Source organism: Cyrtonyx montezumae, unplaced genomic scaffold, assembly GCF_038088225.1.
Source record: "Cyrtonyx montezumae isolate F1298 unplaced genomic scaffold, pur_monq_1.0 scaffold_17, whole genome shotgun sequence".
Classification (NCBI taxonomy): Eukaryota; Metazoa; Chordata; class Aves; order Galliformes; family Odontophoridae; genus Cyrtonyx; species Cyrtonyx montezumae.
Window position 1 is genome coordinate 6007104 of NW_027071903.1, and position 13192 is coordinate 6020295.

The 13192-nt window shown below is 40.0% G+C and overlaps 1 protein-coding gene across 1 annotated transcript; it reads right to left on the reverse strand.

Moving 5' to 3' along the window:
* Positions 1–9188: 9188 nt before the first annotated feature.
* Positions 9189–12505, reverse strand: RRAD (RRAD, Ras related glycolysis inhibitor and calcium channel regulator). Its single transcript, XM_065733149.1, has 4 exons — positions 12143–12505; positions 11987–12060; positions 11312–11516; positions 9189–9881 (listed from the first exon to the last, which is right to left on the reverse strand). Exons 1-4 carry the CDS (start codon positions 12495–12497, stop codon positions 9604–9606), a joined length of 912 nt encoding a protein of 303 aa, XP_065589221.1. The 5' UTR covers positions 12498–12505; the 3' UTR covers positions 9189–9603.
* Positions 12506–13192: the final 687 nt, after the last annotated feature.

Below are 13192 nucleotides of genomic sequence, written 5' to 3' on the forward strand. Positions count from 1 at the left end.
GGACATTTCATATTTAAAATGGAGAGTAGCTAAGCTCACGGATTCCCTTAATTTAATTTCCTTAATTTAATACCAATTATATAAATATGAATATTTTTTACTACATTTAACTGACAATAAATTTAACAAGACAAGGAAATCCAACAATAGATGACTAGTTTTTATTTTTCCTATTATAATCTATCAGTGTCATCCCAATGTCTTTTAAATATATAATTCTTCTGCTAACAGAAGAGCAATACAACAGTGGGATTCCCAGTATCACAAGGGAGCAATATTAAATTTGACTTTAATGAAGCAATCTATTCAGTGTAGTTTTGATATGTTATTTAATGCACATCAGCTTGTATAGAAGGGCTCTAATCATAAAATACACTGTAATAGAAGGGTGTTGAGATATTCTACTGTGCATCTTCAAAATGTTGTTCTTAGATGTGATGATACCTCTCGGGAGGATTTATCAATGACTTGGCTTAGCTGTCCCTTCTCCAGTGGCTTGAGCTTCATAAGCCAGGTACAATCCTGGGCAAAGAGGTGGCGTGAGTGTGAGAAGGTCAGCATTCCAAATCCCCTGGCATATGCTTAATTTCCTTAATTAAAGTTGTTCTTTGAACTCCATAATGCTCTTCAGAAACACAAGCACATAATTATGCTCTTTGGTTCATTTACTCATTACTGTGGTAGGAGAGTAATGCATTTGTAGGACTCTGATTTGTGCTCTGTTTTTAATCAAATAAAATGAAACATTTTTCCACAGTGGTGTTGTTGCTGATTGCCTCCTAGATATAGAAATATATTTTGGTCTGTAGTCATTTAAATATTCAAGACATTGGAAAAAAAAGTAATCAGGAGAGCATTCCTGCATTCATTTTAATTTCTCTGTCTGAATGCATCCATCTGTCAAAGCAGTCTTGTGCAAAATAAACAAGAAAAAGAGGTTTGAATTCTTGTTATGCATTGCTTGCCAATTTTTCTTAAATCTAACTAAAAAGTTTTGAACTACTTGTCTTTTTATGCCTCTTTGAGTTATATCTTTAATGACAAAGATAATGAATATCTTTCCTATGATCAGATCTAAGGGAAAACTCTTAGTGCCTTCAACATGATTAGCATTTAACCCATAGTACTTGCAAGCAGGGCTGGGTAGGAAATCATTCTCCCACATGAGTTTTGGAGAAATTCTTTTTTTTTTTTTTCTTCTTATTTCTGGCTTCAGAACACTGTTTCCACTAGGAAACATGGGGAAATGAGGTAGGAGTAAGACAGGATCTCATAAAGCAATAATTCTGGAAGTTAGATTTGTATCAATCTGTATTTGAAGATACACTTCTTTTGACTAAATTGCAATGGCTCCGAATTAAGAAAAACAAATATAAAAATATAACACTTTGACATTTCATCCCCTTGCTGCATCCTCCCAAGTAAGGGGCATTTTAGAACAATTTGCTTTGGGGACTTTAAACATTCCTGAGATAAACTTGAATATCTTCTCCTGTACCATAAAATTACAGAGAAGGTTCCTGATATTTTAGCACAAAAGGAAAAAGCACATGGGTATACAAAAGACAAAGAAGCATTTGAAAGGGTGGGATTATATTACACTATAGATGTATCTTCACAGGTTTTTAATAATTCAACATATAAGATGCTCAAGCCTTCCACCCCAGACAGGAAAAAAAATACCAACAACGGCAACTTCATGGAATCTTATATGGATCTAATAAGGACACTTCCCACAGTTACTGTCACTCTTGAACTTCACCAGCCCTTTCTTTCTGAAGGAGGAGGAGAGTAAGTGAGGAGATGACGCTTTGTGATGCAGGATGTTTTTCACTGAGCATGGAAGCTTAGAGACAAGTGATGTTTTGTTCCTCCACTGTTTCCCCTCCCTCTCTGTACTTTTCCCCCACTCTGCATTTACCCTGGCTGTTGTAGTTGCAGAGGATGTGATGAGAACAGCAGGCAGCAGTGTGATCCAGAAGTCCACACCACAGCTCTTTTCTGGCTTGTGCATACACTCCATCCACTATCTTCAATTTCAGATGAGACTGAAGTGGAGTCAGAGATGGTTTCATAAACATTACAGTCCAACCTTGAATGTAAAGGTCAAGCTGCATACAGATGTCATTTGAACACTTTCCTTTTGGCTGAGTTCTTTATGTGACTTGTAAGTGCCAATGGGTCAGTCTTCATGTCACATCCAAAGTAAAAAATCCTTAAAGAAAAAAAAAGGAAAAAACAAGTTTGGCTTCATAGATATAATTTTAACTTTGATTGTTGCCATTGAATATACCTCTTCCAGCATAAAAATAAAAGTTTAGTATGCCTGAGCACTTCCAAAACTCTTAAAATGTAACCTATAAACCTTTCGATGTTTAGTATTCAGGAGAATATTAAAAATGCTTGTCCACTTGAGGAAGACCTGGATTCAACACTCAGAATGCTAATCTGCCTTTATAGTATTCACACATACAAACTGCTGTCAACATTTCTCTGTGGCTTGTTCCTTTGGGCTGAATGTCTGCTCAACATCATACTCCTCATATGAGAACAGTATTAGGGATGTTTAGGCAGAGTCTTTCTACAAGAAATGAAAAAGCTCTAAAGCAAGTAAAACAGTAATTGTTACAGGGCTCACTTCAGGGGCTGGAGATCAACCTGTGTTGATGGGAGGGACAGGTGAGAGCAGTGTGAATTTAAGGGGTCACAGTCCAAGCCAGCAGAAAAGAGTCAGAAATTCAGCCAGCTCCTGATTTCTCTGATTTCTCCATCTTGCTCTTGAAACTTCACTTTGGGATTGAAATAATAAAGACATGTTAATTAATTACACTTCAATTAAAATTGAACCAATTGCTAGCCAAATCAATTTCTGTAAAAATAACTAAGAATTTAATTTTTAAGTCATTCTGTGAAGGCTGAGGATGAAATTAATTAGAAAGTTCTTAACGCTTTCTAGTTTTGAAGATGGCGTTAGAACACAACATGTGCTGTTGTCTAGAACCCTCAAAACCCACCTGAAAAGAATTGCATATTCTGTCAGTGATGAATCTGAACCTATAGAAGGTACAGTGATACATATTTGCACCCTCAGTCTTTGTTCTGGAAGACCTGGCCATACAAAGTTTTCCTCTGCTACTTGACTAGCTCTGCTTTGGAATAAAGTTAAGCAGACAGGAATGGATACTTAGCTCTCCAGGATCTTGTAAAACTGAAGATGAATAAGAGATAGATCTGCAGTCTGTCTACTGCTCTTTTTGTGCTAATTTCACTTCTCTGCTATAGCTTTTTTTAAAGTATTATCTTTTGAATTAGTGTGTAAGAGAAAAATAAATAAATAAAACCAGTTCTGCAGTTACTGTGTGCATACAGATGCATTGGTTGTGGATTTATGACAAACATATGAACTCAGTGCCTTTACTTGTGTTACAAGCAAAAACTTATATTGGTAACAATGAAAAATAGGATGAAAACAGACTAGCACTGTAGTTTGTATTGTATTATGGGCAGTGACTTTAGATCTGTTGCCAAGTATCAAGAGAAACACAGAAAATACTTATTATTGATAAAGGCTGATGAGTTCTGTTCTGTTTTGTTTTGTTTTGTTTTGTTTTATAACTAGGCTATGCACTGTGAGCTGTAAATCCTACATGGAACTAATAATTTGTTGAATAAAATGTTCTCATTCCTGTTTTTAAAGATCTTGAAAACTTTTCCACTGCTTATAACTTTCACCATCTTGCTTTCTTTGAGATTTTTAAGAGTATTTACTTTGTAGGGCCAGGCAGGAAGGATAGAAACATAAGAGCTCTAGTAATAGTCAGAGGGCAGAAGACCATACACAACAATATAGCCTCAGAGATTTCCATTGGAAAAATGACCATGGGGAAAAATGAAAGGCGGCTGTCAGATTGCATCAGGTTTTCTTCTTTTTTTTTCCCGTGAACAAATTAGTTCAAAATCTTCCATTCCTTTTTGCCTTGCGAATGCAATAGTACCCCTGACATTCAAGGAGAGAGTAATTTAATTTGCTATGCTGTCTTAATCAGGGACTTATGTGCAGCAAAATCTGACATTTTTATCTAGACCATATTATGTAAAGTAATGAGCTGGGGGACCAGGTTCATGTTACAACTGTTGACAGCTAATGTTTTTCAGTAAGTCATGCAGCAGCAGATGTTCCCAGCGTACTGCTGAGCAACTGCAGCAAGGGTGACAATGTGTAACAGTGGAGGTTGGAAAGATAAAATTGAAGTTGACATGAAAAGTGTGTGATAAAGGAGCCCTATAACTGAGATACCTCTGACTGGGAAATCTGTGAGAAAATTGTTCAGCACTTGGCTGATATCCAAAAAGAGTTAGGACATTCTTTTTATTGAAAAGTAAGTAGATGAACACATCTCAGAATTTCCAGTAGAAGGCCCACAGTGAAGGGGGCCATTGCAAGTTTGCATGGTTTTAAATTTTACTGTATACTCTAGTTCAGTCTAGATTTATTTCTGTTGTTCTGTGCTTTTTCCACCTTTGAGATGCAAGGCTAATAAACAGGGCATGATCTCTTGCAGGTGCCTTTGCAGTGTCAAATGAACTAAACTGTTGTTGCTCAATACCTATGGTAATATGATAGCTGCAATTAGAAACACAGAGATTGTTCTCATTGAGCAGCCTCGAAACAAGAAATGGTGTTGACTTCATAGTGAGTTCAGCAAGCTGTGCTGAAGCCAAGAAACATGCAGCAAAGTGAAGCAATGTCAGCATTAGTTATGTCCAATGCTATTTGCAGCTTTTCTAGATCATCAGCTCACTTAGAAACTTATGGGAACGCAGGCCAGAGCACAGGAGTTATGTTCTCATTGTGACCCAGCCGGCTTAATTAACGTGGTTATATTTCCTACAGTGTGGTGCTCCTGAAAGCTCTCTGCTAAGCATAATGCATTACAATAATCCATTCTAGGGTGACAAAAATTTCTATTCTTCTGCCAAGATGTCTACTGAAACAAAAATAGTAATTCCTAAGGCAAGGGTCTCAACCTTCAGTGGCACTGCAAGCCTTACAAAAGTGTAATTGTTTATGCTAGTGTAATGAGGCTGATTAAAGTGGAACTTACTGCCATAAAGCTTTTTATAGGTTGTCTGTACTACTTTGAGTAGGAGCAACTTTTAGTTCTGCACTGGCTTTCCAAATCCTACCCTTTCTCCAGCCCTTGTTTTGGGCCTTTAAGATTATTTTAAGAGCATGATAAAATCGATATCTTCAAATGAATTCTGTTGATCTCTGTCTCTGAATCTATTTTAGTTAAGATTAATATCTTCTTCAGGTCCTGTGATGAATTTTATAAGTAATAGAAAAAAAACTCAATTGGGTCCTAATTGGTTTTCAGTGAGTCATTCAAACAGAACATTTATAAATCAGGAAATAAAAAATAAAAAGAACAAGAGAAAGGGGAGTCCATAGAACATATATTACCCATTTTACCTGGTTTCCAGAGCATTTTCATGATACATAATTAATAGCAAGGTAATTGTTGGTGAAGAACTCAGTGTTTAAGTAAATTCCTTAGCCTGCTTTCTACCTGCTAGTGCTGCAATTCTTAGTACAATTTTAGGTTAACAATGATGTTCCCATTTGGATTTTGAACAGTGTTAGATAAACCATATTTGAAGGTAAATGATACATACTTCATTCTCTTTTTATCTCTTATTTCTCTATTCAACATCCTTGTCACAGAACACAAAGACAGTTGACGTTTACAATTTTAATTTTTAGACATTAATAACTTCGGGACTACCAGAGATCAGATGTTCCTTCATCCAAACAGGGATTCAAATTGTCCATTATAATGCTAGAGATCATTCCTATAAATTAAATGGCAGCCCTGGAATGCACGGACAAGATGCAAATCTAGATTCAGGGAGGTCTCAGTGTTGTACATGCAATTTGTCTGTGCATTGTCCCTGAAAAAAAAATAAGAGAACTAAAGCAAATTTCATCATAAGTATTATCCCACTTTTCTTAAACTACCTCTTAGTGACCTTTTATCATGCACTGAATTCTTATTCACTGTCAACACACTATGTTTTCTTTCTCAGTAACGAACAGTTGTGTTATGCAACGTTACTATGTAGATCCTGGCCTCATTCTGTAGCTCTATTTTGAGAAAAACATCTGAATGAAACTACATTTTTGGTGATGTTATGTCTTCCCCAACAGTTTACATTTCATTTCTATTTATGTGACCCGTTTTTACACTTTATGTTTTTGGCAGATGAGTGAATGATTTTCTTCACATTTTTATACTGTGAAGAGTTTTACAGAAGCTATTCTAGAAATAACAGGCAGAGGAGTCTTTGATTTGTTTACCTAATGTATGCATCACATATAAAAGGCAGTGTCCTTCCACTGCAGATGATAATAATTAGAGTTGGTCCAAATGGATTTATGCCAACACAAAATCCTCTATCACAATCAGCTGTAACAGAAACTTCATCTGGCAGAACCAGTGAAAGCAATAAAGATTAAATGACTGTTTCAACTGTCCCTCCAAATTAAAACTGATGTACACTGGCAAAAAATAAGAGAACTCACACCAATGTTACCGCTGACACTTGATTCTGTTCTGGTAATAACAAGAGAAAATGCTGTTGTCTGGAACTTCCACTATTTTCACCTGACATAAATTCACTCCCATTAATGACTAGAATCTGAGTATCCACCTCAAATTACGGAAACCCATAGGTGACTGTCAAATGCTTGAAGACAGGAATAATCTTTTGAAGAAAGTTGATTTTTGGAGGCATTTGGCCTGTTGGTGATGCATGTGTACTTTCAAAAAATGTTCTTGGAAATTGCACTAAATTATATCCTAGCAATTAATATTTTTCAGGTAGAAAGTCTTCCACAGGCTACAAAATCTCTGCAAAATAGTATTCATGGTAATGCTTCCGTAGTATGGAATATGATACTGTTTCAGAGCAGGTTATTATCAAAGCTGCAATAGCACTGAACCCTCCCCATATTCATGGACCAAAAAAAACAAACCTGTAAGTACAAACAAACAAGCAGAAAACCAACAGTGCAGTGAGGATTTGAATAAGTACTTTATTGTACAATACTAACTGTTTGAATACAATATAGATGAGCCTACATTTCCTTCAGGTGATTCACAGTTTACTGTCTTGCAGTGGCCTGTATAACACAATTGTAAAATACAAATTCTTTTCCAGTTTATATGAACTCCTAGAAATGTACTAAACAGGAATCATTTTTATGCTTTAGAGCTGTCCAAACCTAATCTCTTCAATTCCCAAACACAATAAAAGTTCTGATTTGTAGGTCAGCATATGCAAAAAGTGCAGCTCTTAACCATGACCTTGAGGAGGTTTGCAGCTGCAGTTGTGTTGCAGCGTCTTCGTAACACACTGCACTTTGTAAAAAGATACACCTCCATCACTGGATTTCTATCACATTGTATTCATTATTGACAGAATTAAATCTTGAAAGTCAATCTAGATTAAGTGTCAATCCTCTCACAGTCATTCTGAAAACATAGGACAACCAAAAGGCAAAAGCTTTGCAAACACACAGGTAGCAATACAAAATTTTGTTATAGCTTTAATATAAGCATAAAGAAATCTGTGCCAGATTTATGCACATCGGTTTGGACACTTCTGCAGAATGGTTTTCAAGAGTCAAGCATTTTCTTTGGTGCTGATAGAGAAAAGCTTCAGTGTGAATAGACATCTGGTGCCAACGCTTTTGACCGTGGTTAGACTTTTCAGGGATAACAATGTGCCAGGAAGCAATGCTAGCGAAAAAAAAAAAAAAGCCAAATCCAAATAAAAAGCATCATCAGGTAAATGTAAGCTTTGGCTGCAAGGCAGAAATTCTTGCTTTGGACCTCACTCAGGTCACAAAGCAAACACTTCCCTTCTCAAGAAAACTGATGTGACCTGTTCACAACAACATACACTAAAGCCAGCAGTTAGCTCTTCCAGCAGCACATCAGGAGGATAAGCCTATGGAGAGTTGTTCAAGCTCAGGGAAGCTCACATTATGCTGTAACAGCTGATGCTATTTGTCTCCTTCATGGGAAGTGGTAGCCCCTGTAAAATCATGCAGAGAGCTCCCAGTCAGCGGGAACAGTCTCTTTAAACAATTGGACTCAGCTAGTGAGAGTGGAAAGTGATATAACTTTTTAGTTAAGTGTTTTAGTGACTGTGAGAACTGAGTTTGTGGAAGAATTTAATGTAGCCTTTTTAGAGGAATTTATAAAGTATATGCAATCAGCCTAAGTTATTTACTGAGGCATGAATGATTTTTAAACTCATGAATAGTGAATAGGTAAAAATCATGGAAACATGTAATTATAACACAAGACTTGAAAACCAGCAGTGCTAGAGGCCACAGTGGCCCACAGCTGGAGTCTTTCACATAGTATTGTCAGGCTACTTTGAAATTCCTAAAGCTACTGAAAGGTATTTACAGGCTCACAAGTAGATGGGAAAATTACACTGCTCCCAAAAGAAGGAAAACAAACAAATGAGAAGCAAGACACAAACAATGAGCAACAGTAAAACCCCACATTTGCCCATTGGCTGTCATACCAGGCCTCCAAGCCTGGAAAGATGAGCATTACAAGTTTCAACTCATCAGCATGGACAAAAACCTAACAAACTAAAGGTATTATTTAGAGCTCTTTCTGCTAAAGCTAACAAGAGAACTAGGTTGAAGATAAACAATAACATCAAGATACCCCTTCCCAGTATCAGCTGCTGTAATAGGGCATTCATAAAGGCAGGATTTACTTAAAAGAACTGTCTGCCAAAGACCAGGACATAGTATTCCTGATACATTTCATTCCAAAATGTACATATCTGCATAGATCAGTTCAAGTCTGTAATTAATGCTTTATACAGTGAAAAAAGGTCAGTATAAAAATACTGCTCTCTCATTCTTTATCCATACTATGAGAAAAGCACAGTTTATTATAACAGGAAATAATACTTTATTATAAAATCTGCATGTAAACAAGTAACAAATTAATTGAATAACAGGTAATGGAAGTGCAAATTAACTTCATAAAATGATATCTGTTCAATATTTAACTATATATATATATATATATATAAATTTGTCTTCCTTCCATTTTAATGTGGTTCTACTTCCTCCCACCCCATATTTAAATTTAAAAAGATTTATCATTGCTCACTTTATACTAAAAAGAGTGTACGAGCCTGCGTACAAGTTTAAATTTTGCTCTGCAAATGACGCAAGTCTGTGGTAATACTTATTCTTTCTTATCTTTGCATCTCTGGTATCCACAGGACAAGAGGATATACATAATATATATACATAGTGAAAACGTGGGCATGTCAAGCCACTTAATTAAAGTTAGTTCATTTACTTGTACACATTGAAACAAACCATTCATCAGTGAAGCCAACATTGTAAGGTAACTTCCAGACTTGCTTGTGCACCTTAAGGCAATAATGAGAGTCTCAGTTGATAAGTCATTATTTTATCACCATGAGGATCATCCATACACTTCTCAACAGCCAACTGCTTGTTCACCTCCAACATGCAACACCTGGCCTCGCTGAAAGCTTCTAAAGCACAGATAAGTCATGGCAAGACTTTGATTTTGCTTTGAAAGCCATCTTCTTGTTGTTCTTTGCCACAATTCTCCCAAGAAATCGCTTTGCCTTTTTGCCTATGCTTTCTCTTCTTTTTGTGTTAGCCATTCTCCTAGCATTGTCTTCTTTACTGTCTTTCCGAAGTCTAATTTGCCGAACAATACCTTCAAACAGGTCCTTGACATTATGATGAAGAGCGGCTGAGGTCTCAATAAACTTGCAATCAAACACAACAGCACAGGCCCGTCCCTCTGTATGGAAAGAAAAGAAGGGAGATGAGTGGAGACATATTTTCTCTTCATATATACTAGCATGAAAATTAAAAAAAAAAAAGAAAAGAAAAGAAAGATTAACTTAAAAAAAAAAAAAATTTGTTTCCAGCACCAAAGAGCTTTATTACACAGCAGTACATTATATATTTGCAGTCATGGTTTTGTCCCCTTACTTTTCATTCTTTTGTTGTGGTGTGGTCAGAAGTCTTGCATGATCAGTGATACTGACTGTAAGAGGCAAAGGTAGCCCTATGGGTAGACAATTTCAGTGTCATTTAAGATCTATAGCTGATTTAAGAGAAGGCCTTGTTGCATGCTTGATATCTGATAGGAAAAGATTGTGAGGTACAGAAAGAAGAGCTAGTTACTATTTCTACCAGAAGTTGTTGAGCAATCATGCACCCTAGCCTTGCTGTAAGAAGTGGGAGTCTTCTACATCAGACACAGATTAAGCTGATGCAGATCAAAAGGTCGGGTTGTTATATAGATTACAGCAGAAGTCATAATGCAGTCAGCTACTGGATTTGATTATGACTGCATTTGAAATAGACAGTTTTGTCCCCAGTGTTTCAGGGATAAACATAACTCTGGAACACTGCTGCATAGCAATTTTCCATGTCCACCTTGTGGTGGACAATGACAAAGCTGCAAGTCTGAGCAAAATAATGTCAATTCTAGGACAGGTGAACCATGCACTGCCACCATCCTGCAAAGAATGAGAATCCCCTGATGAACTCGAGTCAATTCCCTGTGCAGGCATTTAGCACAGGAAGTATGCCAGAACCAGACAGTGAGAAATGGTCCTTCAGAATCAAATATTTCACAGTATTCTTCCCAGAGGAAGGAAAAACAAATTTTAATATGTGAAATTAACACTTGGCAGTTGTTACTGTACTCAAGTTGCTGAAACGCACACTGGAACAGCAAATTCTCCCTGACCACAGATGTAGATGAGATACAAAAAGTCTGTGTGAGCCCAGTCTGTCCATCTCACATCAAACATGATGGAATCACTTCTAGAAGAAAGGGCTGTACTGTTACTGCGGGATCACCATCGTCAAAGACTGCCTGGGTTCTATGGCGTGGCACTCCTGTCCCTTAAGAAGGCTATCATACCTTGAGACCAGCAACTGCTACATGCAGTACAGCTCTACACAGGGCAATAGGCAGCTCTGAAGCTGCGTGTCTCCTGTACTGCAGTTCAGAGCCCAGCTCTGTGAATGAGTCTTCCCCCACTGTTTCCTGTGGTGCAGAGTCCCCAGTGTGAAACAGCTAGCTTGATTTCTCTGGTGTGCCTCCAATTGTACATTTTTCTGCATCAAACTCAGGCTACTTCTTTTGATCACAATCCTCTGCTGCCTTTGCTACTAATAATTTAGGCATTATTGTGTAAATGAATTGTATCTTACCATCAACTGAGACTTCCCGGGACCTGACCAGGTCGCTCTTATTGCCCACGAGAATAATAGGAATGTCTTCTGTTTGTCTTGCTCTTCTTAGCTGGATCCTTAGTTCGGAGGCTTTTTCAAAACTAACTTTGTCTGTTACTGAATAGACAATGATGTAGGCATCTCCCATCTTCATGCAGTGGTTCTGAAGCCATTGGCTGTCATCCTAAAACAAAAGGAGGCAAATAGATTTACTGCATTGAAAAAGGTATTTGGCACTGCCTAGTTCATGATAGAACTACTGTAAACACATGAAATATTAGCTTAATCTATTTGAAAACAGCAAAAGCAAACCAGCCTACCAGAAATTCTTAAAATCTTTGTATTGTTTCTAGAAATAATTTCAAGTCTGCACAGATTGGATTGTCAATCTCCAATTGTGCAGGAATTCCTTGGGAATGCCAATGCTCTCTTCAAAGCACTGAGGGATTCATAGACAGGTTTCTAAACTGCTTGTCTAGCCATGAGAAAATATTTGCAAGGGAGACTGAAGGCAGCACGAATTCTGTTTTTTCAGCCCTTCAGTGTTACCCATCTGACAGTAAATAGCCAGACACAGCCGTTCCATTGCTACACGCTTTCGGAGCAAACCTCCGATCAGTCCGTAAAGAAAAAGCATCTTTGAGCTGCAAGTACCTGCTCCCAGATATCGAACACCACGAGAGACGCTTCTTCTCCATCGACCACAATCGATCTGTCGTACGTGTTTCCTGGAAGGAAGGCAGTGCTCAGTAAAGCGCCGTCACCCCGCGCCCGCCGCCTCCCGTGCCCCTCCGGTGCCCGCGCCCTCACCGGCTTCCTCCGCCTCCGCGCCGTCCTCCACGCCGCCGAAGATGCGGGCCAGGCTGGTCTTGCCGACGCCGTGCTCGCCCAGCAGGATCACTTTGTATAGACTGCCGTCCGAGTCGCTGCCCGAGGAGATGACGGAGTCGGAGGAGTCGGAGGCCCAGCTCTCCCGGTGCGCCTCGCCTGGGCTGTACGAGGTGCAGCGCACCAAGCCCGACAGCTCTTCCTGCGGTAGAGCGGCCCGCAGGTCCCGCTCGTCCACCGGCATGCTGCGCCGGTGCAGGTGCTGGTGAGCGGAGAAGGGCATGCTGCCTCGCCGCTTGTCCAGGTAGCGCAGCTTGTCGCCGCGGTTCAGAGTCATGGGGATGCCGCGCTGCGAACGCGGAGAAACGCCGTCAGAACCCCGCGCTCCCCGTTCCGGCCCCGCGCCGCCGGGGAGCGATGCCGCGTCCCGTCCGCCCGCCTTACCTCGCCGCTCGGAGGAAGACCAGGAGGGATTCCCCGCAAGTGCTGCTGCCGTCGCCGCCTCGCCGCTATTTATGGCTGTGCCGCCCGGCCCTCCCCGCCGTGACGCGCGCCGCGCGGCTGCCTGCCAGCGCCCGTGGGCTGCCGCGTCCGCCCACGGAGCATCAGCGCGCAGCGGAGAGGAGCGGCGCGGCACGGCACGGCACGGCGGGGGTGGGGAGCCCCGGCGTGGGCTGCCCTACCCCCCCAGAAGAGCCGCCGGTGCCCTCCGCGACGGGAAGCGGGGGGAACCCCGCGTCGGTGGGGAACCCCGCGTCAGTGGGGAACCCCGGCTGTGCTCAGCCCCGCCCGGATTTTGCTTTCCTGACGCTGCACCGAGGGGAAACTGAACATGGGGCTGACGGTGCACGCGGACATATTTCCCCATCTTGTTGTGCCCTGTGCCATGGCCCAGGAGCCGTGTTGTGTACAACATTGTTAGGAAAAACGTTCGCAAGTGTGCAAAATTTGCATCGCTTCGTGCTTGGATTACTTAATATTCAGGAGCGGGTGAGGAGAAAAGCTCCCGTGCTAGGTGCTGTGCTGCCACAA